Source organism: Mixophyes fleayi, chromosome 7 (assembly GCF_038048845.1).
Source record: "Mixophyes fleayi isolate aMixFle1 chromosome 7, aMixFle1.hap1, whole genome shotgun sequence".
Lineage (NCBI taxonomy): Eukaryota > Metazoa > Chordata > Amphibia > Anura > Limnodynastidae > Mixophyes > Mixophyes fleayi.
The window spans coordinates 21,212,277-21,238,764 of NC_134408.1; the positions used below are offsets into that span (position 1 = coordinate 21,212,277).

At 39.3% G+C, this 26,488-nt stretch overlaps 1 protein-coding gene across 1 annotated transcript; it reads left to right on the forward strand.

The window, feature by feature from the left end:
* The first annotated feature begins 6,552 nt into the window (after positions 1-6,552).
* On the forward strand, positions 6,553-26,384 carry LOC142098479 (uncharacterized). Its single transcript, XM_075181325.1, has 7 exons — positions 6,553-6,628; positions 6,745-6,857; positions 7,407-7,553; positions 13,736-13,944; positions 14,103-14,209; positions 14,329-14,441; positions 26,211-26,384. The coding sequence occupies exons 1-7, from the start codon at positions 6,553-6,555 to the stop codon at positions 26,382-26,384; spliced, it is 939 nt and encodes a 312-aa protein (XP_075037426.1).
* Positions 26,385-26,488: the final 104 nt, after the last annotated feature.

Sequence of the window (26,488 nt, forward strand, 5' to 3'; positions counted from 1 at the left end):
ACTGTCACGCTACACGAATATCACCAACTTGGGTCACGTATTGGATCTTCTCAGTATGAAAATGGTAATTATAGTCCCCATACAGCACATAACAACAAGTAATCTTGAGAGTAAAACCTGTAATTGGCTTTTTCAAGTTAAGCACAAATCATATGAACTATATTTGTTCTGTCTCTTAACATATGGTACGTAACGTTTAGAAAGAGCGTACTTACTCCCAGACTTAGTTTGAAATGCATCTCAAGATCCGCATGGACATGAATACAGGCGGAATCACGCTCTAGTTCTGTGCTCTTTTTTTAACCACAAGTTGCATTCAGATATGAATCACACCCTTAGCACAGAGCCTCTAGTCCTGGTGGATTATGGGTCAGATTAAGGGCAGTATATTAAAATTGCCCCCACTAGGCACTGCTGGAATAGCGAGTCAGGTTAGTTTGAACGACTGTAACTAGATAGTGCTGGACGCAAGCAGGGAAGAAGCTTAGAAATGTAGTCTGAATTTCATCAACCTTAGCTGGGCTTTTCCTTCTCACAGGTTAGCCCACTTAATGCTGATACACAAAACGCACACCTGCTGCTGTCCTCTATATCTCCAAGTCAGAAAAATAATAGAGCGAATATTTGCATTCATTTGTTTATCCTTTGGGGTCTTGGCGGTGCTGTAGTTTCACTCTCTTTCTATTGATTTTGTATTACACATGTCAACCTCATTCATCTTCATTCTGTCGTGTCAGACAAGAGGAGTAGCTCCAGAGCTGGTTCTAGTGGGGCAACATCAGTGACATTTTTTTACATGTTCAAAATGTCACACTCAGTTACCTAGTGTGCAGTCTGGAGTGGACGCCCTATGCTCAGTGTATAAGGTTGAAGGCTACCCACCTGCTATGCCCAGGGGTAGAACCGACAACTCTGAAATAGTAGTCTCCTCATATATCGATAAGGAATCCTCTAAGAAACAAGGGGTAGAGAACTTGCAGAGGACTGAACGATGGACCCTTAACATTCAGGACAGTGATGAGCCAGTTTCTCCACACTTTTCTTTGTTGAAACAGTCTGTTTCTTTCCATTCCTCTCCTCAACTGCAAAATATGTTTTGTCAGGCATGCACAAAACCGGACAAGAGGTTCAAGGACATACAGAGACTGCAGTCCTTTAATTCTTTCCTGGGGGAGTATAGGGACAAATGGGAGTCTCCATCTAAGATGAATGCCCCTATAGCACGCTTGTGAAAGACCCCAACTATTCTCAATAAAGCCACTCTCAATGATGGCATGGATAGTAAATGGGAAATAATTTTAAAATCTATGTACATATTGCTACTGGACAGGGCCATCTTTTCCATTGGGCACGATGGGCAGGTGCCCGGGGGCCCCACGGGCAAGGGGCCCCATAGGCAGGGCACTTAATTAGAATAAATAATCCTGCAAAAGAAAAAACCTGCAAAAAAAAACCTTCAAGGGTCACTGAGTAAGTACATCTATCTCTATATATCTATATATGTATCTCTATACATATATATATATATATATATATATATATATATGTATATGTAGGGGTCCCGGTGCACTGCTTTGCCCGGAGGCCCATAATGTTGTTAAGATGGCCCTGCTACTGGAGCCTCACTTAGACACACCTTGGCATCAGGCTTGAATAAAAAAGCAGTAGGAAAATGGTTGTAATAGCTTTCAGAAGAGATGGGTAAACCAAGAGCAAAATTAATCACATGGGCAGACCACATTCGGGAGCCATGCAAATATCTGAGAGATGCTGTTCGAAATACAGGACTTATTGTGGACATTTCAGGTTTAGTAGTCAGGGTACATCAAAGGCTCTGGCTACAGATGATGCAAAGCATAAAAGGACATTTAAGTCCCTTCAATTTCAGTTTGGTTCTCAACTCAGGCCACAGGGATATGGAGCTATTTTCTCCCTGTTAATGCTCCGAAATCTAGAGTCCTAGATTTTGGTCATTTGCTTCTCAGTATGAGAAATGGAGGCAGCATAAAAAAAGAAAAGTTTGGTCAGCAAAAACACCAGTCTCCAAACCATCAGAGAAACTACATGATAGTCTCTGCACACCAGGGAGCAACTGCGATTGGAGCCCACCATCTGCTCTCAGAGATCAGTGGTTCAGTTCCACATCAGAGGCTTGGGTGACAGAAATCATTAACCAGGGCTACATCTTAGATCTTCTGAAGCCCTCCCTTCTTTCCCCCAGACACCTGTTCACCCCAGACAAAACATAAAGACTACCTGTGTTAGTGGCAACTCAAGCTTCAATTTCCTCAAAGATGGTCATTACATCCTGAGAAAAGCTGAACTGTCTCACATGTGTTCTTACTTGAGGGGGAGGATTAGGAAGTCCTCATGTTTCCACTGTCAACCTATTGGATGCATGAGAAAAAGGAATTTGTGTACTTATATTAAATCATTTTCTCAGAATCTGTCGGGGGACACTGAGAGCCCCACCTAGCTTTTTCAACCTAGCTTTTATGCTGTAAGTTCTCTGTTAAGAAGATAACTGGTACCCCTCCTTTCCCCGGCCGTAGGAGCTCAGACTTCTGTGAGATTTTCTTAACGTACCCAAGCTTCTGCTTGCACCTCTATACCCCAAGGTTCCAGTGTCCCCTAATGGATTCCAAAAAAAAGTAATATAAATACAAATTCTACAGATCCTTAGTGCTTCAGCACATGATTGTTTTATCCAGGAAGAAGAGGGGGGACAGCATTTTTTTGCAGGCCCCATTTCCATAGGGGATTCAGCCAGGTACTGATGGGTGCATGGTTGGTGAACATTATAGCATGGGGAACCTACACTGCAGTTTTCCCTAATATAGTGTCATCAGCCCAACTTGTCACACCCTCATGCTGGTAGTGGCTCACTTAATAGTGTGGAACCCACACTATTTTCTGCCTCAATTTTGCTGTCACCATCCTATGCTATGACCATTGCTGCAGGCAATACTGTTGGGTGGGGGAGGTTGGCACACTGATTTCTTTTTAAATGTAAATATTTTAAATTTTTCAATGACATTAAAACACCAGTAATTATCATCAAGCTGAAGTTGATGATGACTGTGGTATCCCCAATTAATAGTGTATTGTCATGATTTAATCATATCTATGGATTTCCTTATATATGCTGAGCCACATGGATCTCAAAGATCAAATCAGCTCAACGTACAGGAATAGATTTGTCATGCTTCCACTTCCAATATTTTGGCTTAAATTATTCAATTGTTTAGCTGTGTAACTTTGCATTAGGTACAAGTGAGAGTGTTAATAAAAATTGTTAAATTAACATGTATTTAAAGAAAAAATATTACTAAAACAAGAAAAAAGTCAAACAATGCTATACTATTTGTATCAGATAGCAACACATGCCAATACTAGCATTAAAATAAGAGTAATATTATGAATAGAATTGAATGAATACATTGCATACATTTTTATGCAGGGAATATCACTAGTGTTAAGTGAGCATGGTATTATAATGGGATATCAGTGTAATAGTAAAAAAGACCATAGTGATCGTAAATTAAAAAAATAAAAAAAGAACAACTTTTTTTCAGGGTGTCTTGTCTCTAAATGCCATGGCTGACCTTGTGACCAGACCAGATGTTCTTATTAATGAAACCTTGCTCCTTTCGTACCTAAGTATGATCAAAGTGGAAAATGTCAACGTCTTTGTGGAAGCCATCATGTCAGCTGCAGATAAGGTACACAAGTGTGAAACTGAATTCCGTCATCTATAAAATGAGTTAGAATCATAACAAAAAGACAGAAGGCTGCCACAGTGGTTAGCAACGCTGCCACCTAGTCATAACGTTATGGGTTCCATTCCAACCAGTACCCTGTCAGTGTTCAGTTTGCATGATCTACCACTGCTTCTTTGGGCTTCCTCTGGGTGCTTATGGGTTCCATCCTAACCAGGGCCCATCTATGGGTGCTTTAGCCTCCTCCCAAAGTCCAAAGACATAACATTGTCTTTAATGGAAGCTGACAAAAGTGGACCCTAGTGCCTGTGATTGGGAACATAGATCATAAGCTCCAATGGAGCCGCAACTCATGTCAAAAATGAAATATTCTTTGAGCAGCACTGTGTAATATGATGGCATTATATAAATAATCATTTAGAAATAGAGAGCATCCATTCATTATATGAAGGAGTCTCTCAAAATGATCATTCTTGTAACATTCAGAAATATACATTTTTGAGTCAATCCTTATGAAACACCTCTTTTATGTTTGTAGGAAAATCAATCAGAAGAAACTATTACAACAATCAAGGAGACTCTACTGGCTGTGGAGCTTCAGAACCTGAAATCCACCTTTTCTACTTATAGCACACAAGAATGGACAATTTTGTTTGAAACCTACTTAGTTGTCCTAGTTCCCTATTTCAACCAAACTCTTCTTAAACTTCTTCCAGTTGACATCTCCTGCTCTTCCTACCAAGCTATGTAAGTATGATAGCAGCTGAAAAGGTCAATTCATTATATGGACTGTTTGTTTTTCAAAATATTACTATTTAAGAGAAAAAAGAACACTCAATGTAATAGTACCTCTAATTTGCTCCATAATCTGAATATTTCACACCTATTTTGTTCTCTGCAACAGAGTGAAAGGATTTACCCTTGTTTTTACATCAATGAAACAAGACACCCAAGAAAATATCTATAATTACTTCATTAGGGCCTACATGATGGAACAGTCCACTACTACAGGTAGGTTTCAAGGTGACCTAGCTGTTATCTGGAGACAAAGAAGTATTTTGCCATCATCTATTTCCCTTAAGTGTCATAATGACTTAATTTATTATAAACTCTATTTATTTTCATTTGCAGATGTTTCTTGCAATGCTGTGAGCTATGATATCTGGATTGATCTTAATTTTGGAGCATTTTTCAACTATTCAACAGGCAAAGACCTCCTTCTGTTCAATAAAAACCTTACACAGGTGAGAGGTTTTCAAACATATCATTTTTAGCAATATACTATTTTAACTCAAATACTTTAATAGACCTTGAGCTTCAAAGTGATTTCCTGACAATAAACCCATTAACCTATTCGCACTTCTCATAGGACTGTGGGCGACATTCGGATGCTATAGAGAAAGTATAATTTTATACAACCTTAGTCAGCACCATAGCTTAATCCATAATAAGGATTACATTTATTATGTCAAGAGATGGCATCTAGATACTGCTGATAAACAAAAAACAATTGAAAAAAATAAATGATTTTGTAGAACAAATAGAATTAAAATAAGCATAAAAACAGTGCTCCACTCTTTCTTTGAGCTTAAAAAACATTCAATTACTGGAATTATAAAAGGAGTGGTATTATCAAGAGAGTTAAATTTAATGGAATTTATCCATGTCATGCCCATGTGCATGGAATTTCACTAGAGTTAAGTGAGCATGGTATTATAAAGGGGTATCAGTGTAATATTGAAATTACTATAGTGATCGTAAAATAAAGAAGCTAAATAAATAACTATTTTTTAGGGTGTTTTGTCTCCGACTACCATGGCTGACCTTGTAACCAGACCAGATATTCTTGCTAATGAAACCTTGCTCGTTTCATACTTAAGTATGATTGAAGTGCAAAATGTCACCGTCTATGTGGAAGCCATCGTATCTGCTGCTGAAAAGGTACACTAGTGTGAAACGGAATTCTCACATCTACAAAATGAGTTACAATCATACCAAATGGATAGCAGGCTGCCCCAGTGGTTAGCAATGTTGCCACCTAGTCATGAGATTATGGGTTCCATCCTAACCAGAGCCCTATCTGTGTGGAGCTTGCATGTTCTCCCCAAGATCCTGAGAGTTTCCTCTGGTGCTTCAGCCTCTTTCCAAAGTCCAAAAACATAGCAATGTCTTCATTGGAAGATGACAAAAGTGCACCCTAGTGCCTGTGATTGGGAACATAGACCATTAGCTTTAATGAGGCCGCGACTCATGTCAAGAATGAAATATTCTTTGTGCAGCACTGTGTAAAATGGTGGCACTATCTACATAATCATTTAGAGATAGAGAGCATTAATTCATTATATGAAGGAGTCTCTCAAAATGATCATTCTTGTAATCTTCGAAAGTATACATTTTTGATTCAATCGTTATGAAATACCTTTTTTATGTTTGTAGGAAAATCTGTCAGAAGTTACTATTACAGCAATCAAGGAGACTATACTGGCTGTGGAGCTTCAGGACTTGAAATCCACCTTTTCTACTTATAGCACACAAGAATGGACAATTTTGTTTGAAACCTACTTAGTTGTCCTAGTTCCCTATTTCAACCAAACTCTTCTTCAGCTTCTTCCAGTTGACATCTCCTGCTCTTCCTACCAAGCTATGTAAGTATGATACCTGCTGAAAAGGTCAATTCATTATATGGACTGTTTGTTTTTCAAAATATTACTAGTTAAGAGAAAAAAGAACACTCAATGTAATAGTACCTCTAATTTGCTCTATAATCTGAACATTTCACACCTATTTTGTTCTCTGCAACAGAGTGAAAGGATTTACCCTTGTTTTTACATCAATGAAACAAGACACCCAAGAAAATATCTATAATTACTTCATTAAGGCCTACATGATGGAACAGTCCACTACTACAGGTAGGTTTCAAGGTGACCTAGCTGTTATCTGGAGACAAAGAAGTATTTTGCCATCATCTATTTCCCTTAAGTGTCATAATGACTTCATTTATTATAAACTCTATTTTCATTTGCAGATGTTTCTTGCAATGCTGTGAGCTATGATATCTGGATTGATCTTAATTTTGGAGCGTTTTTCCACTATTCAACAGGCAAAGACCTCCTTCTGTTCAATAAAAACCTTACACAGGTGAGAGGTTTTCAAACATATCATTTTTAGCAATATACTATTTTAACTCAAATACTTTAATAGACCTTGAGCTTCAAAGTAATTTCCTGACAATAAACCCATTAACCTATTCGCACTTCTCACAGGACTGTGGGCGACGTTCGGATGCTATAGAGAAAGTATAATTTTATACAACCTTAGTCAGCACCATAGCTTAATCTATAATAAGGAATACATTTATTATGTCAGAGATGGCATCTAGATACTGCTGATAAACGGAAAAAAATGAAAAAATGAAATGATTTTGTAGAACAAATTGATTTAAAATAAGCATAAAATGTAATACAGTGCTCCACTCTTTGTTTGAGCTTAAAAAATATTCAAATACTGGAATAAAATAGAAGTGGTATTATCAAGAGAGTTAAATTTAATGGAACATGTCATGCCCATTTCTGCATAGAATTTTACTAGCGTTAAGTGAGCATGGTATTATAATGGGGTATCACTGTAAAATTTAAATTACTATAGTGATCGTAAAATAAAGAAGCTAAATAAATAACTCTTTTTCAGGGTGTTTTGTCTACGACTACCATGGCTGCCCTTGTAACCAGAGCAGATGTTCTTGCTAATGAAACCTTGCTCATTTCATATTTAAGTATGATCGAAGTGAAAAATGTCACCGTCTATGTGAAAGCCATCGTGTTAGCTGCAGAAAAGGTACACAAGTGTGAAACTGGATTCTCACATCTACAAAATATGTTACAATCAAAACAAAAGAACAACAGGCTGCCCCAGTGGTTAGAAACGCTGCCACCTAGTCATAAGATTATGGGTTCCATCCTAACTAGGGCCCTATCTGTGTGGAGCTTGCATGTTCTCCCCAAGTTCCTGAGAGTTTCCTCTGGGTGCTTCAGTCTCCTCCCAAAGTCCAAAAACATAGCAATGTCTTCATTGGAAGCTGAAAAAAGTGGACCCTAGTGCCTGTGATTAGCAACATAGACCATAAGCTCCAATGGGGTCGAGACTCATGTCAAAAATGACATTTTCTTTGAGCAGCACTCTGTAAAATGGTAGCACTATATACATAATCATTTAGAAATAGAGAACATTAATTCATTATATGAAGGAGTGTCTCAAAATTATCATTCTTGGAGACTTTGGAAATATACATTTCTCTTTCATCCAGTCTGGGGGACACTGCTTACCATGGGTTGTGGAGGGAGCTTGGGGAGTTGTCACCTAACTAGTTAACTTTTAGTACTGCCGACAGACCCCTCCCTTCTACAAACCCCCTGCCTCTTCCTCTTCCTGTCAGTTTTTTTTAGGTGCCCATAGAGTTGGGCAGTGTTTTAGTACTGTAGGTAATTTTGAACTTTTATTTTATTCTTTTAACTTTTTTTTCTACAGGTGGCAGAGCTGGAGTGTGTTCTAATATAGAGAACACATTCACAGCAGGGCAGCGCAGGATACCCCTGTAAGATGAGAGCTAGCGGCTCTCACTGACAGGGACAGGAGGGGATTGAAGATATTGGTGCCTGAATTGGGAGTGACAAGCGGTCTCACGGACCGCTGTCACTCCTGGAGCCTCCCCGATAACCGTCGCTGCCACTGCAGGCATAGAGCGCCGGTTATCGGATACTGCATTGACGGCGGCCATCTTGGATTTGGAGGAGAGGAGAAGGGGGCTATACCAGGATCCCCCCTCATACATAGGAGGGGGCATTTGGTATTATCCGCTGCGGAGACCTCCCCTGGAGGTCTCCACTACTCTGCCACATAATATTTTTAATTTTTTTATTCAGACACAGAATCGCTGCAGAGGCAGCATTACTGAAGGGGGGGGGAGCTAACACATAGAGCTCCCCCTACTTCCAGAGAGAGAGATGGTTTATCCCAGTCTTCTGGCGCCAAGGAGAAGCCCGGGAAGAGAGAACAGATCTGAGGGAGCAGGCACCAGGATACTGGTGTTGGACTTCTCCCCTGTTTGGCCTATGGGCTAAGTATCTGATTTATTTAAACACATATTCTGTATTGCTGTGTACAAGGGGGCTAGTAGGAGTTATATTATAGTTATCCTACTTGCTTTAGTATTATTTTGTGTATAAAATTTTACAAGTACAACTTTTATATCTAGATTAGTTGATTACTTGTAAATTACACTTTTCTCTCCACACATTTATATCTCTCTCTCTTCTCAGCTAAATTTAACAATTTAAGTCTGTGTGTTTGGTGTGCCTTCCTTTATTAAGAAATGTCAGATAAGGGAAAGGGCCCTATTGCAAAATATTTTACATGTTCTAAATGTAATGTAAAATTACCCTGTGGGCAGAAGGACCCGTTGGCGCTCTGCTGTCTGCGAGGCAGGGGTCCCCCCTGCGCAAGCCCAGCATATTTCAGCCCCACTGATGGAGGAACCGGCCTGGGTGACCTCCCTGTCACAGTTGGTTTCCTCTTTAGCACAGATGGTTTTTCAATCTAATCAATTGCTATCTATTGTGGCTACTTCGGTGGCTAATAATACTAGTACTCAGTTGGGCCTCCCTGTTACCACAGGTTCTATTGGAACGTCTATACCAGGACCTTCCTCTTCTCATACAGACCAAGCCCCTGTTCCCACAGAACCGGCATGGTCTGCAGCATTTATAAAGGGTTTGGATAAACTAAACCAAATACTTGAATCCCCAAACATTCCGCCTGCTAAAAGAAGGAGGCCTAGATCTGATAATACCCTTATGGTCCTTTCAGACTCTGAGGAGTTTTCAGAGGAAGAAGGGGAAATTAATTCTGATCCTGACCAGGTTCAACCTTTGGAACAGGAAGAAAGCTCTAAAAGCCAATTTATTAATGATTTGGTTTTAGCAGTGAGACAAGCGTTGGACCTCCCAGAACCGGAGGATACTACTCCTAGAGACAGAAGTCTATTTAAGAAGGCCAAAAGAAAGGCTATCCGTTTTCCCCCTTCCGTAGAGCTTAAGAATATGACAGAAGGAGCCTGGAAACAGCCTGATAAGAGGTTCTCTGTTCCCAAAAGGTTCTCTTCCCTGTATCCATTGCAGGAGGAAGATGTGGTTCGCTGGGAGAGTATTCCAAAAGTGGATATTCCAATAGCCCAATTGGCCAAGCACACTTTACTTCCAGCTCCAGGTTCTGCATCTCTGCAGGATGTCAATGACCGCAGAGTGGAATCCCAGCTAAAATCTATATTTGCGGCTGCGGGTTCTTCCTTTAGGCCCACATTTGCTTCAGCTTGGGTGGCTAATGCCATGGAAGCATGAGCAGACCAGCTGGCAGAGGCCTTGCAGGACTCTTGATTTATTTCCCCTGGCTTTGCATTTGAAGGAGGCATCGGGGTACCTTTATGAGGCGGCCCAGAACTCAGAGGCTGTATCCTCTTCTATTCAGGCTGCATCTATTTCAGCAAGAACGTTATGGCTGAAATGCTGGGAAAGAGATGCGGAATCAAAAAAGTCAGTGGAAACCATTCCTTTTTCTGCAGCAGGTTTGCTCGGGCCGGAATTGGATACCCTGATCTCACAGGCAACGGGGGCAAAAGCACTTCCTTGCCGGTATTCCCTAGCAGGAGCCGAAAGCCTCGGGTCAGCTCCTTTCATCAGCCCTTTTGGGGGACCTCCTTACCTAGAGGACAGTCCTTTAGAGGCAGACAGCCAAATTCTTGAGGCTCCTCTGCCAGGGGGAGATCCTCGTTTGCAGCTAGGCGCCAGGCCTCCAAGACCCAGGAGAAGCCTGCGTCCTGACGACCACTCTGTTCCGGAGGGGGCGCCAGTGGGGGACGTATGTCTTTGTTTCAGGAACAGTGGGCAGCGTCCTCCCAAGATCCTTGCATTCGGGGTATTATATCAGAGGGGTACAGGATAGACCTGCTGGGCCCGGTCCCACATCGTTTCTTCCTAACTCCGCTACCCCAAGATCCATCAAGAAGGCAGGCAATACAGGATTGTGTCGCCTCTCTTCTTTCTCAAAGAGTTATCTGCAGGGTCCCAGATTACCAGAAAGGACAGGGGTTTTTATTGAAACCTGTTTCTGGTCAAGAAGCCGGACGGCTCCTTTCGTCCCATCCTAAACTTAAAGGGTCTCAATGTGCACTTAAGGGTGGACGAATTTCGGATGGAATCCCTAAGGTCAGTGATAAACGGCTTAGAGAAGGATCAGTTTATGGCGTCTATAGACATAAAAGACGCATACCTCCACATTCCCATTTGGATCCACCATCAGTCTCTCCTAAGATTCTCGGTGGGATCCTTCCACTATCAGTTTCGGGCCCTCCCCTTCGGCCTCTCAACAGCACCGAGGGTTTTCACGAAGATCATGTCAGTTATGGCAGCATGTCTTCACCTTCAGGGAGTTCAGGTCGTGCCTTATTTGGACAACCTGCTCATCAAATCCTCCAGAGAATTGCTTACGTCATCACTTATCCCTCACCTTGGCGGTTCTCGAGGGCCATGGATGGCTAATAAATTTAAAGAAATCCCAGATGGTTCCGTGTCAACGCATGGTTTTGCTAGGGCTTGTTATGGACACCAGCCAGCAAAGGGTGTTCCTACCTGTCGAGAAGATCAGTTTGATTCAGAGTATAACAACTCAGGTCTTGTCTTCTCCCAACCCCTCAATGCACTTGTGCATGCGGCTGCTGGGAAAGATGGTGGCCTCCTTCGAGACCATCCCCTTCGGTTGAGCCCATTCTTGTTGTCTTCAGTGGGATCTATTGACGAAATGGTCAGGATTCCACCTACGTTTGGATCTCCAGAGGATCTCTCTATCTCCAAGGGCGAGAGAATCACTTCAGTGGTGGCTGATTCAGGATCACATGACAGTGGGCAGGTCCTTCGCTCCATGGCCATGGATTATAGCCCCGACGGACGCCAGCCTGAAAGGTTGGGGGGCGGTAATTCTGCACCTCCGGCTCCAGGGACTTTGGTCGGTTCAGGAATCAGCCCTATTAATAAACGTGCTGGAGTGGAAGGCTATTCTTTTGGCCCTCCGGGGGGGTCCAGTCCCTCCTTCTGGGCCACCCTGTCAGAGTTCAGTCCGACAATGCCAGGGCCGTGGCATATGTCAACAGGCAAGGAGGAACCAGGAGTGCAGCGGCAATGAATATTGCAGCTCAAATTTTGGTTTGGGCAGAACAACAGAAAGGTTCACCGGTTTTGCGCAAGGGCAAGAGACCCCTTAGCGGTGGCAGTGGACGTTATGACAATGTCATGGGTGTTCAGGTTGGGATACCTGTTTCCTCCGATTCCCATGCTTCCTTGCGTACTCAGAAAAGTAAGGCAGGGCGGTCTGCCAGTAATTCTAATAGCTCCCTCATGGCCGCGCCAAGTCTGGTACGCGGACATAATCTCTATGGCGGAAGGACAAGGTTTTCGTCTTCCGTCTCGAGACGACCTTCTTTTGCAAGGTCCCTTCCGTCACCAGAATTTACCTCAGCTCAGTTTAACGGCATGGCTGTTGAAGCAAGCCTCTGGAGGGCTAGAGGTTTTTCCTCCAGCGTAGTGAATACGATGATGCGAGCCAGAAAGCCAGTTTCAGCTCGCATCTATCACCGGATTTGGAGAGCCTACATCAGATGGTGCGAAAATAAGACATGTCACTAGTCCTCTTTTCACCTCCCTCGCTTGTTGGCTTTCCTTCAGGATGGCCTGGAAGCAGGGCTTCGGTTAGGTTCTTTAAAAGTTCAGGATTCGGCTCTGTCAGTATTTTTTCACCTGAAATTAGCAGATTTACCAGATATTAGGACTTTCCTCCAGGGAGTCTTGCATATTCAGCCTCCCTATGTTCCGCCCACAGCACCATGGGATCTCAACCTGGTACTGGATATGCTTAAGGGGCCTCCTTTTTGAGCCTTTACTTGTGGCAGATTTGAAGTGGTTGACCTGGAAGGTCCTCTTTCTTTTGGCTATTGCATCTGCACGTAGGGTTTCGGAATTAGGAGCTCTGTCTTGTCGGGAACCATATCTGGTTTTCCACGAGGACAGAGCGGTGTTAAGAACCCTCCCTTCCTTCGTTCCAAAAGTAGTTTCGGCTTTCCATCTGAACCAGGAAATTGTAGTTCCGGTATTCTCATCTACTTCCCATTCGGATCAACAGTCTATGGAAAAGTTAGATGTGGTTAGGGCTCTCCGTATTTATGTCAAGAGAACTTCTCAGATTAGACATACTGATTATCTGTTTGTTCTTTATGATGCTAGTCTCAAGACAGTCCATTGCAAGATGGATTATGGCAACCATTAAGCAAGCTTACATAAAGGCTAACCGTCCTGTGCCAGAGAGACTTATGGCCCATTCCAACAGATCGGTAGGGGCGTCGTGGGCAGAGAGAAAGGGGGCTTCTGCAGACCAGCTTTGCAGGGCAACCACCTGGTCCTCTGTCCACACCTTTACAAAATTTTACCAGTTTAATGTATTTGCATCTGCGGATGCAAATTTCGCTCGTAATGCTTTACGAGCGGGATTTTCAGAGTAGTCCCACCCTTAGGGGACTGCTTTAGAACGTCCCCATGGTAAGCAGTGTCCCCCAGACTGGATGAAAGAGAAAACAGGATTTATGAACTTACGTTAAATCCGTTTCTCTGATTCCATCTGGGGGACACTGCGATCCCTCCCTTCTGCTTTTCTTCTGTGTGCTTTTGGTTCATTGGCCTCTTCTCCTTGGGGCTTTTTAATTAACTGACAGGAAGAGGAAGAGGCAGGGGGATTGTAGAAGGGAGGGGTCTGTCGGCAGTACTAAAAGTTAACTAGTTAGGTGCCAACTCCCCAAGGTCCCTCCACAACCCATGGTAAGCAGTGTCACCCAGACGGAATCAGAGAAACGGATTTAACGTAAGTACATAAATCCTCTTTTTTCAGTCAATCTATATGAAATACCTCTTTTATGTTTGTAGGAAAATCTGTCAGAAGTTACTATTACAACAATCAAGGAGACTCTACTGGCTGTGGAGCTTCAGGACTTGAAATCCACCTTTTCTACTTATAACACAGAAGAATGGACAATTTTGTTTGAAACCTACTTAGTTGTCCTAGTTCCCTATTTCAACCAAACTCTTCTTCAGCTTCTTCCAGTTGACATCTCCTGCTCTTCCTACCAAGCTATGTAAGTATGATACCTGCTGAAAAGGTCAATTCATTATATGGACTGTTTGTTTTTCCAAATATTACTAGTTAAGAGAAAAAAAGAACACTCAATGTAATAGTAGCTCTAATTTGCTATATAATCTGAATATTTCACACCTATTTTGTTCTCTGCAACAGAGTGAAAGGATTCACCCTTGTGTTTACATCAATGACACAAGACACCCAAGAAAATATCTACAATTACTTCATTAAGGCCTTCATGATGGAACAGTCCACTACTACAGGTATGTTTCCTGGTGACCTAGCTGTTATCTGGAGACAAAGATGTATTTTGCCTTCATCTATTTCCCTTTACTGGCATAATAGCTTCACTTATTATAAACTCTATTTATTTTCATTGTAGATGTTTCTTGCAATGCTGTGAGCTATGATATCTGGATTGACCTCAATTTTGGAGCATTTATAAACTATTTAACAGTCAAAGACCTCCTTCTGTTCAATAAAAACCTTACAAAGGTGAGAGGTTTTCAAACATATCATATATAGCAATATACAATTTTAACTAAAATATTTTAATAGACCTTGAGCTTCAAAGTGACTTCCTGTCAATAAACCCATTAACCAATTCGCACTTCTCATAGGACTGTGGGCGACGTTCGGATGCTAAAGGGAAAGTATAATTTTATACAACCTTAGTCAGCGCCATAGCTTAATCTATAATAAGGATTACATTTATTATGTCAAGGGATGGCATCTAGATACTGCTGATAAACGAAAAAAAAAAAAAAAAAATGATTATGTAAAACAAATAAAATTAAAATAAGCATAAAATGTAATACAGTGCTCCACTCTTTGTTTGAGCTTGAAAAACATTCAAATACTGAAATTATAATAGGAGTGGTATTATCAAGAGAGTTAAATTTAATGGAACATGTCATGATCATTTCTGCATAGAATTTTACTAGCTTTAAGTGAGCATGGTATTATAATGGGGTATCACTGTAAATTTTAAATTACTAAAGTGATCGTAAAATAAAGAAGCTAAATAAATAACTCTTTCCAGGGTGTTTTGTCTCCGACTACCATGGCTGACCTTGTGACCAGAGCAGATGTTATTGCTAATGAAACCTTGCTCGTTTCATTCTTAAGTAAGATCGAAGTGGAAAATGTCACCGTCTTTGTGGAAGCCATCGTATCTGCTGCTGAAAAGGTACGCAAGTGTGAAACTGGATTCTGACATCTACAAAATGCATTACAATCATAACTTCGGGAAAGCATGGGGGCACAGCAGCTAGAATTGCTGACACATAGTCATAATGTTATGGGTTCCATTTCAACCAGTACCCTGTCAGTGTTGAACTTGCATGATCTCCCCATGTTTCTTTGGGCTTCCTCTGAGTGCTTCAGCACATCCCATTGACCAATCTCATACCAATGTCTTCATTAGAAGCTGACAAATATGGACCCAAATGTCTGTAATGTGGAACATAGACCATTAGCTCCAACGGGGCAGGGACTGAGTTCAAAGATTCAACATTATCTGTGCAGCAATGTGTAATATGGTAGCACTATATAAATAATAATTTATAAATATATTGCATTCATTCATTATGTGAAGGAGTCTCTCAAAATAATCATTCTTGTAAAAATCTAAAATATACGTTTTTGAGTGAATCTTTATGAAACTCCTCTTTTGTGTTTCTAGGCAAATCTGTCAGAAGAACAAATAACAACAATCAAGGAGACTCTACTGGCTGTGGAGCTTCAGCAATTGGAAACCACCTTCATTACTTATAGCACACAACAGTGGACAATTTTGTTTGAAAACTACTTAGTTGTCCTACTTCCCTACTTCAACCAAACTCTTCTTCAGATTCTCCCAACTGACATCTCCTGCTCCTCCTACCAAGCTATGTAAGTATTAACATCATCAGCTATTTATACGGCACTACAGATTCCGTAAGACCGGACAACTATCTTACAGATATGACAAATATGAGTACAAAAAAACATAAAGGCAGATATAAATATTAACAGTGATGTGAATACATTTAAGCATAATAATGTCACCATGGATTGTCCTCAGCTATCAATAAAAGCATGAGGTAGCGGAGGATATAGCTTAAGACATGACATCAAGGTTATACAACGGACACAGACATGACACAAAAGGAGAGAGGACCCTGCCGTGAGCCCTTACAGCTAGAGGACTATGATACCACCGACAAAAGTCAATTTATTGTATTCCCTTCTTGTTTCTCATATTAATACTTGTTTGGAGAAAAAACAACCCTAAATGTAAAGATAATTTTAAATGACGATATGATCTAGATATTTCACATTTGTTTTGTTTTCTGAAACAGAGTGAAAGGATTCAGCCTTGTGTTTACATCAATGACACAAGACACCCAAAAAGATATCTACAATTACTTCATTAAGGCCTACATGACGGAACAGTCCACTACTACAGGTATGTTTCATGGTAACCTCGCTGTTGTCTGATGACACTGATTTATTTTCTCCTCATTATCTTCCTTCTGTAGATATCTAATATTTAATGGTTATAAACTCTATTTACTTTCATTTGTAGACATTTCTTGCAATGCTGTGAGCTATGAGTTCTGGGTAACCATTAATTTTGGAGAATTTATCACCTACTCAACAAGTGAAGACCTATATCTGTTCAATAAAAACCTGACACAGGTGAGAATTTTTCAAACATATCATGGTCAACCATATATAACTTTAACACATTTGCCAGTAGGACTCCTGGGATTTCAAAGTGCATTCCCTACAATGAACCCCTTATTCATTCTTTTCACAGGACCATGGGAGACTTATACATGTTGTAGAGCTGTTAAAAACTTATGATCCCTTATACAACAGCCTAGATTAATAAAAAAATAAAGAACAAACTAAATATGTCAATATTGGGTTTTTAGACAGTGCTGATAGATCATCATCATCATCAACATTTACTTATAGAGTGCCAGCAAATTCCGTAACACTCTACAACTGTGGACAAACACAGTTCATGTATTTGTGGAATGAATAGGATTGGCACATTCAAAAATGTAGTACTGTGCTCTATCTTTGTATGTGCTTGAAATACATGTCAATACTGGCATTATGAGGATACTGTTATTATAAAGATGGTAATATATCATGGGATGAATCCATTTCACGCACATGTGTGCAGTGAATATAACTGGTGTTAAGTGAGCATGGTATTATAAAGGTTGAGCATTGTACTATTGAAATGATTATAGTGATCTTGAATTAAAGAAGCTAAAATCCTAACTATTTTTCAGGGTGTTTTGTCTCCGAGTGCCACGGCTGACCTTGTGACCAGAGCAGATGTTATTGCTAATGAAACCTTGCTCGTTTCATTCTTAAGTAAGATCGAAGTGGAAAATGTCACCGTCTTTGTGGAAGCCATCGTATCTGCTGCTGAAAAGGTACACAAGTGTGAAACTGGATTCTGACATCTACAAAATGCCTTACAATCATAACTTCGGAACAGCATGGGGGCACAGCAGCTAGAATTGCTGCCACATAGTCATAATGTTATGGGTTCCATTTCAACCAGTACCCTGTCAGTGTTGAACTTGCATGATCTCCCCATGTTTCTTTGGGCTTCCTCTGAGTGCTTCAGCACATCCCATTGACCAATCTCATACCAATGTCTTCATTAGAAGCTGACAAATATGGACCCAAATGTCTGTAATGTGGAACATAGACCATAAGCTCCAACGGGGCAGGGACTGAGTTCAAAGATTCAACATTCTCTGTGCAGCAATGTGTAATATGGTAGCACTATATAAATAATAATTTATAAATATATTGCATTCATTCATTATGTGAAGGAGTCTCTCAAAATAATCATTCTTGTAAAAATCTAAAATATACGTTTTTGAGTGAATCTTTATGAAACTCCTCTTTTGTGTTTCTAGGCAAATCTGTCAGAAGAACAAATAACAACAATCAAGGAGACTCTACTGGCTGTGGAGCTTCAGCAATTGGAAACCACCTTCATTACTTATAGCACACAACAGTGGACAATTTTGTTTGAAAACTACTTAGTTGTCCTACTTCCCTACTTCAACCAAACTCTTCTTCAGATTCTTCCAACTGACATCTCCTGCTCTTCCTACCAAGCTATGTAAGTATTAATATTATAAGCTATTTATACGGCACTAAAGATTCCGTAAGACCGGACAACTATCTTACAGATATGACAAATATGAGTACAAAAAAACATAAAGGCAGATATAAATATTAACAGTGATGTGAATACATTTAAGCATAATAATGTCGCCATGGATTGTCCTCAGCTATCAATAAAAGCATGAGGTAGCGGAGGATATAGCTTAAGACATGACATCAAGGTTATACAACGGACACAAACATGACACAAAAGGGGAGAGGACCCTGCTGTGAGCCCTTACAGCTAGAGGACTATGGTACCACCGACAAAAGTCAATTTATTGTATGCCCTTCTTGTTTCTCATAATAATACTTGTTTGGAGAAAAAACAACACTAAATGTAAAGATAATTTTAAATGACTATATGATCTAGATATTTCACACTTGTTTTGTTTTCTGAAACAGAGTGAAAGGATTCAGCCTTGTGTTTACATCAATGACACAAGACACCCAAAAAGATATCTACAATTACTTCATTAAGGCCTACATGACGGAACAGTCCACTACTACAGGTATGTTCCATGGTAACCTCGCTGTTGTCTGATGACACTGATTTATTTTGTCCTCATTATCTTCCTTTTGTAGATATCTAATATTTAATAGTTATAAACTCTATTTACTTTCATTTGTAGACATTTCTTGCAATGCTGTGAGCTATGAGTTCTGGGTAACCATTAATTTTGGAGAATTTATCACCTACTCAACAAGTGAAGACCTATATCTGTTCAATAAAAACCTAACACTGGTGAGAATTTTTCAAACATATCATGGTCAACCATATATAACTTTAACACAATTGCCAGTAGGACTCCTGGGATTTCAAAGTGCATTCCCAACAATGAACCCCTTATTCATTCTTTTCACAGGACTATGGGAGACTTATACATGTTGTAGAGCTGTTAGAAATTTATGATCCCTTATACAACAGCCTAGATTAATAAAAAAATAAAGAACAAACTTAATATGTCAATATTGGGTTTTTAGACAGGGCTGATAGATCATCATCATCAACATTTACATATAGAGTGCCAGCAAATTCCGTAACACTCTACAACTGTGGACAAACACAGTTCATGTATTTGTGGAATAATTAGGATTGGCACATTCAAAAATGTAGTACTGTGCTCTATCTTTGTATGTGCTTGAAATACATGTCAATACTGGCATTATGAGGATACTGTTATTATAAAGATGGTAATATAACATGGGATGAATCCATTTCACGCATATTTGTGCAGTGAATATAACTGGTGTTAAGTGAGCATGGTATTATAAAGGTTGAGCATTGTACTATTGAAATGATTATAGTAATCTTGAATTAAAGAAGCTAAAATCCTAACTATTTTTCAGGTTGTTTTGTCTCCGACTACCATGGCTGACCTTGTGACCAGAGCAGATGTTATTGCTAATGAAACCTTGCTCGTTTCATTCTTAAGTAAGATCGAAGTGGAAAATGTCACCGTCTTTGTGGAAGCCATCGTATCTGCTGCTGAAAAGGTACACAAGTGTGAAACTGGATTCTGACATCTACAAAATGCCTTACAATCATAACTTCGGAACAGCATGGGGGCACAGCAGCTAGAATTGCTGCCACATAGTCATAATGTTATGGGTTCCATTTCAACCAGTACCCTGTCAGTGTTGACCTTGCATGATCTCCCCATGTTTCTTTGGGCTTCCTCTGAGTGCTTCAGCACATCCCATTGACCAATCTCATACCAATGTCTTCATTAGAAGCTGACAAATATGGACCCAAATGTCTGTAATGTGGAACATAGACCATAAGCTCCAACGGGGCAGGGACTGAGTTCAAAGATTCAACATTCTCTGTGCAGCAATGTGTAATATGGTAGCACTATATAAATAATAATTTATAAATATATTGCATTCATTCATTATGTGAAGGAGTCTCTCAAAATAATCATTCTTGTAAAAATCTGAAATATACGTTTTTGAGTGAATCTTTATGAAACTCCTCTTTTGTGTTTGTAGGCAAATCTGTCAGAAGAACAAATAACAACAATCAAAGAGACTCTACTGGCTGTGGAGCTTCAGCAATTGGAAACCACCTTCATTACTTATAGCACACAACAGTGGACAATTTTGTTTGAAAACTACTTAGTTGTCCTACTTCCCTACTTCAACCAAACTCTTCTTCAGATTCTTCCAACTGACATCTCCTGCTCTTCCTACCAAGCTATGTAAGTATTAATATTATCAGCTATTTATACGCCACTACAGATTCCGTAAGACCGGACAACTATCTTACAGATATGACAAATATGAGTACAAAAAAACATAAAGGCAGATATAAATATTAACAGTGATGTGAATACATTTAAGCATAATAATGTCGCCATGGATTGTCCTCAGCTATCAATAAAAGCATGAGGTAGCAGAGGATATAGCTTAAGACATGACATCAAGGTTATACAACGGACACAGACATGAGACAAAAGGGGAGAGGACCCTGCCGTGAGCCCTTACAGCTAGAGGACAATGATACCACCGACAAAAGTCAATTTATTGTATGCCTTTCTTGTTTCTCATAATAATACTTGTGTGGAGAAAAAACAACACTAAATGTACAGATAATTTTAAATGACTATATGATCTAGATATTTCACACTTGTTTTGTTTTCTGAAACAGAGTGAAAGGATTCAGCCTTGTGTTTACATCAATGACACAAGACACCCAAAAAGATATCTACAATTACTTTATTAAGGCCTACATGACGGAACAGTCCACTACTACAGGTATGTTTCATGGTAACCTCGCTGTTGTCTGATGACACTGATTTATTTTGTCCTCATTATCTTCCTTTTGTAGATATCTAATATTTAATGGTTATAAACTCTATTTACTTTCATTTGTAGACATTTCTTGCAATGCTGTGAGCTATGAGTTCTGGGTAACCATTAATTTTGGAGAGTTTTTCACCTACTCAACAAGTGAAGACCTATATCTGTTCAATAAAAACCTAACACAGGTGAGAATTTTTCAAACATATCATAGTCAACCATATATAACTTTAACACAATTGCCAGTAGGACTCCTGGGATTTCAAAGTGCATTCCCTGCAATGAACCCCTTATTCATTCTTTTCACAGGACTATGGGAGACTTATACATGTTGTAGAGCTGTTAGAAATTTATGATCCCTTATACAACAGCCTAGATTAATAAAAAAAATAAAGAACAAACTAAATATGTCAATATTGGGTTTTTAGACAGGGCTGATAGATCATCATCATCAACATTTACTTATAAAGTGCCAGCAAATTCCTTAACACTCTACAACTGTGAACAAACACAGTTCATGTATTTGTGGAATAATTAGGATTGGCACATTGAAAAATGTAGTACTGTGCTCTATCTTTGTATGTGCTTGAAATACATGTCAATACTGGCATTATGAGGATACTGTTATTATAAAGATGGTAATATATCATGGGATGAATCCATTTCACGCACATGTGTGCAGTGAATATAACTGGTGTTAAGTGAGCATGGTATTATAAAGGTTGAGCATTGTACTATTGAAATGATTATAGTGATCTTGAATTAAAGAAGCTAAAATCCTAACTATTTTCCAGGGTGTTTTGTCTCCGACCACCATGGCTGACCTTGTGACCAGAGCAGATGTTATTGCTAATGAAACCTTGCTCGTTTCATTCTTAAGTAAGATCGAAGTGGAAAATGTCACCGTCTTTGTGGAAGCCATCGTATCTGCTGCTGAAAAGGTACACAAGTGTGAAACTGAATTCTGACATCTACAAAATGCGTTACAATCATAACTTCGGGAAAGCATGGGGGCACAACAGCTAGAATTGCTGCCACATAGTCATAATGTTATGGGTTCCATTTCAACCAGTACCCTGTCAGTGTTGACCTTGCATGATCTCCCCATGTTTCTTTGGGCTTCCTCTGAGTGCTTCAGCACATCCCATTGTCCAAACTCATACCAATGTCTTCATTAGAAGCTGACAAATATGGACCCAAATGTCTGTAATGTGGAACATAGACCATAAGCTCCAACAGGGCAGGGACTGAGTTCAAAGATTCAACATTCTCTGTGCAGCAATGTGTAATATGGTAGCACTATATAAATAATAATTTATAAATATATTGCATTCATTCATTATGTGAAGGAGTCTCTCAAAATAATCATTCTTGTAAAAATCTGAAATATACGTTTTTGAGTGAATCTTTATGAATCGCCTCTTTTGTGTTTGTAGGCAAATCTGTCAGAAGAACAAATAACAACAATCAAGGAGACTCTACTAGCTGTGGAGCTTCAGCAATTGGAAACCACCTTCATTACTTATAGCACACAACAGTGGACAATTTTGTTTGAAAACTACTTAGTTGTCCTACTTCCCTATTTCAACCAAACTCTTCTTCAGATTCTCCCAACTGACATCTCCTGCTCTTCCTACCAAGCTATGTAAGTATTAACATCATCAGCTATTTATACAGCACTAAAGATTCCGTAGAACCGGACAACTATCTTACAGATATGACAAATATGAGTACAAAAAAACATAAAGGCAGATATAAATATTAACAGTGATGTGAATACATTTAAGCATAATAATGTCGCCATGGATTGTCCTCAGCTATCAATAATAGCATGCGGTAGCGGAGGATATAGCTTAAGACATGACATCAAGGTTATACAACGGACACAGACATGACACAAAAGGGGAGAGGACCCTGCCGTGAGCCCTTACAGCTAGAGGACAATGATACCACCGACAAAAGTCAATTTATTGTATGCCTTTCTTGTTTCTCATAATAATACTTGTGTGGAGAAAAAAAAAACACTAAATGTACAGATAATTTTAAATGACTATATGATCTAGATATTTCACACTTGTTTTGTTTTCTGAAACAGAGTGAAAGGATTCAGCCTTGTGTTTACATCAATGACACAAGACACCCAAAAAGATATCTACAATTACTTTATTAAGGCCTACATGACGGAACAGTCCACTACTACAGGTATGTTTCATGGTAACCTCGCTGTTGTCTGATGACACTGATTTATTTTGTCCTCATTATCTTCCTTTTGTAGATATCTAATATTTAATGGTTATAAACTCTATTTACTTTCATTTGTAGACATTTCTTGCAATGCTGTGAGCTATGAGTTCTGGGTAACCATTAATTTTGGAGAGTTTTTCACCTACTCAACAAGTGAAGACCTATATCTGTTCAATAAAAACCTAACACAGGTGAGAATTTTTCAAACATATCATAGTCAACCATATATAACTTTAACACAATTGCCAGTAGGACTCCTGGGATTTCAAAGTGCATTCCCAACAATGAACCCCTTATTCATTCTTCTCACAGGACCGTGGGAGACTTATACATGTTGTAGAGCTGTTAGAAATTTATGATCCCTTATACAACAGCCTAGATTAATAAAAAAATAAAGAACAAACTAAATATGTCAATATTTGGTTTTTAGACAGGGCTGATAGATCATCATCATCAACATTTACTTATAGAGTGCCAACAAATTCCGTAACACTCTACAACTGTGGACAAACACAGTTCATGTATTTGTGGAATGAATAGAATTGGCACATTCAAAAATGTAGTACTGTGCTCTATCTTTGTATGTGCTTGAAATACATGTCAATACTGGCATTATGAGGATACTGTTATTATAAAGATGGTGATATATCATGGGATGAATCCATTTCACGCACATGTGTGCAGTGAATATAACTGGTGTTAAGTGAGCATGGTATTATAAAGGTTGAGCATTGTACTATTGAAATGATTATAGTGATCTTGAATTAAAGAAGCTAAAATCCTAACTATTTTCCAGGGTGTTTTGTCTCCGACTACCATGGCTGACCTTGTGACCAGAGCAGATGTTATTGCTAATGAAACCTTGCTCGTTTCATTCTTAAGTAAGATCGAAGTGGAAAATGTCACCGTCTTTGTGGAAGCCATCGTATCTGCTGCTGAAAAGGTACACAAGTGTGAAACTGGATTCTGACATCTACAAAATGCGTTACAATCATAACTTCGGGAAAGCATGGGGGCACAGCAGCTAGAATTACTGCCACATAGTCATAATGTTATGGGTTCCATTTCAACCAGTACCCTGTCAGTGTTGAGCTTGCATGATCTCCCCATGTTTCTTTGGGCTTCCTCTGAGTGCTTCAAAACATCCCATTGACCAAACTCATACCAATGTCTTCATTAGAAGCTGACAAATATGGACCCAAATGTCTGTAATGTGGAACATAGACCATAAGCTCCAACGGGGCAGGGACTGAGTTCAAAGATTCAACATTCTCTGTGCAGCAATGTGTAATATGGTAGCACTATATAAATAATAATTTATAAATATATTGCATTCATTCATTATGTGAAGGAGTCTCTCAAAATAATCATTCTTGTAAAAATCTGAAATATACGTTTTTGAGTGAATCTTTATGAATCGCCTCTTTTGTGTTTGTAGGCAAATCTGTCAGAAGAACAAATAACAACAATCAAGGAGACTCTACTAGCTGTGGAGCTTCAGCAATTGGAAACCACCTTCATTACTTATAGCACACAACAGTGGACAATTTTGTTTGAAAACTACTTAGTTGTCCTACTTCCCTATTTCAACCAAACTCTTCTTCAGATTCTCCCAACTGACATCTCCTGCTCTTCCTACCAAGCTATGTAAGTATTAACATCATCAGCTATTTATACAGCACTAAAGATTCCGTAGAACCGGACAACTATCTTACAGATATGACAAATATGAGTACAAAAAAACATAAAGGCAGATATAAATATTAACAGTGATGTGAATACATTTAAGCATAATAATGTCGCCATGGATTGTCCTCAGCTATCAATAATAGCATGAGGTAGCGGAGGATATAGCTTAAGACATGACATCAAGGTTATACAATGGACACAGACATGACACAAAAGGGGAGAGGACCCTGCCGTGAGCCCTTACAGCTAGAGGACTATGATACCACCGACAAAAGTCAATTTATTGTATGCCCTTCTTGTTTCTCATAATAATACTTGTTTGGAGAAAAAACAACACTAAATGTAAAGATAATTTTAAATGACTATATGATCTAGATATTTCACACTTGTTTTGTTTTCTGAAACAGAGTGAAAGGATTCAGCCTTGTGTTTACATCAATGACACAAGACACCCAAAGAGATATCTACAATTACTTCATTAAAGCCTACATGACGGAACAGTCCACTACTACAGGTATGTTTCATGGTAACCTCGCTGTTGTCTGATGACAATGATTTATTTTGTCCTCATTATCTTCCTTTTGTAGATATCTAATATTTAATGGTTATAAACTCTATTTACTTTCATTTGTAGACATTTCTTGCAATGCTGTGAGCTATGAGTTCTGGGTAACCATTAATTTTGGAGAATTTATCACCTACTCAACAAGTGAAGACCTATATCTGTTCAACAAAAACCTAACACAGGTGAGAATTTTTCAAACATATCATGGTCAACCATATATAACTTTAACACAATTGCCAGTAGGACTCCTGGGATTTCAAAGTGCATTCCCAACAATGAACCCCTTATTCATTCTTCTCACAGGACCGTGGGAGACTTATACATGTTGTAGAGCTGTTAGAAATTTATGATCCCTTATACAAAAGCCTAGATTAATAAAGAACAAACTAAATATGTCAATATTTGGTTTTTAGACAGGGCTGATAGATCATCATCATCAACATTTACTTATAGAGTGCCAGCAAATTCCGTAACACTCTACAACTGTGGACAAACACAGTTCATGTATTTGTGGAATGAATAGAATTGGCACATTCAAAAATGCAGTACTGTGCTCTATCTTTGTATGTGCTTGAAATACATGTCAATACTGGCATTATGAGGATACTGTTATTATAAAGATGGTGATATATCATGGGATGAATCCATTTCACGCACATGTGTGCAGTGAATATAACTGGTGTTAAGTGAGCATGGTATTATAAAGGTTGAGCATTGTACTATTGAAATGATTATAATGATCTTGAATTAAAGAAGCTAAAATCCTAACTATTTTCCAGGGTGTTTTGTCTCCGACTACCATGGCTGACCTTGTGACCAGAGCAGATGTGATTGCTAATGAAACCTTGCTCGTTTCATTTTTAAGTAAGATCGAAGTGGAAAATGTCACCGTCTTTGTGAAAGCCATCGTGTCTGCTGCTGAAAAGGTACGCAAGTGTGAAACTGGATTCTGACATCTACAAAATGCGTTACAATCATAACTTCGGGAAAGCATGGGGGCACAGCAGCTAGAATTGCTGACACATAGTCATAATGTTATGGGTTCCATTCCAACCAG

What these genes read in the sequence shown, in the direction of transcription:
- LOC142098479 (XM_075181325.1), top strand. Translation starts at nt 6,553, where the DNA reads ATGAAACAAGACACCCAAGAAAATATCTATAATTACTTCATTAAGGCC. An exon ending in GGAACAGTCCACTACTACAG is followed by an intron (nt 6,629 to 6,744) that starts GTAGGTTTCAAG and finishes TTTCATTTGCAG; the next exon opens with ATGTTTCTTGCAATGCTGTG. An exon ending in TCAATAAAAACCTTACACAG is followed by an intron (nt 6,858 to 7,406) that starts GTGAGAGGTTTT and finishes ACTCTTTTTCAG; the next exon opens with GGTGTTTTGTCTACGACTAC.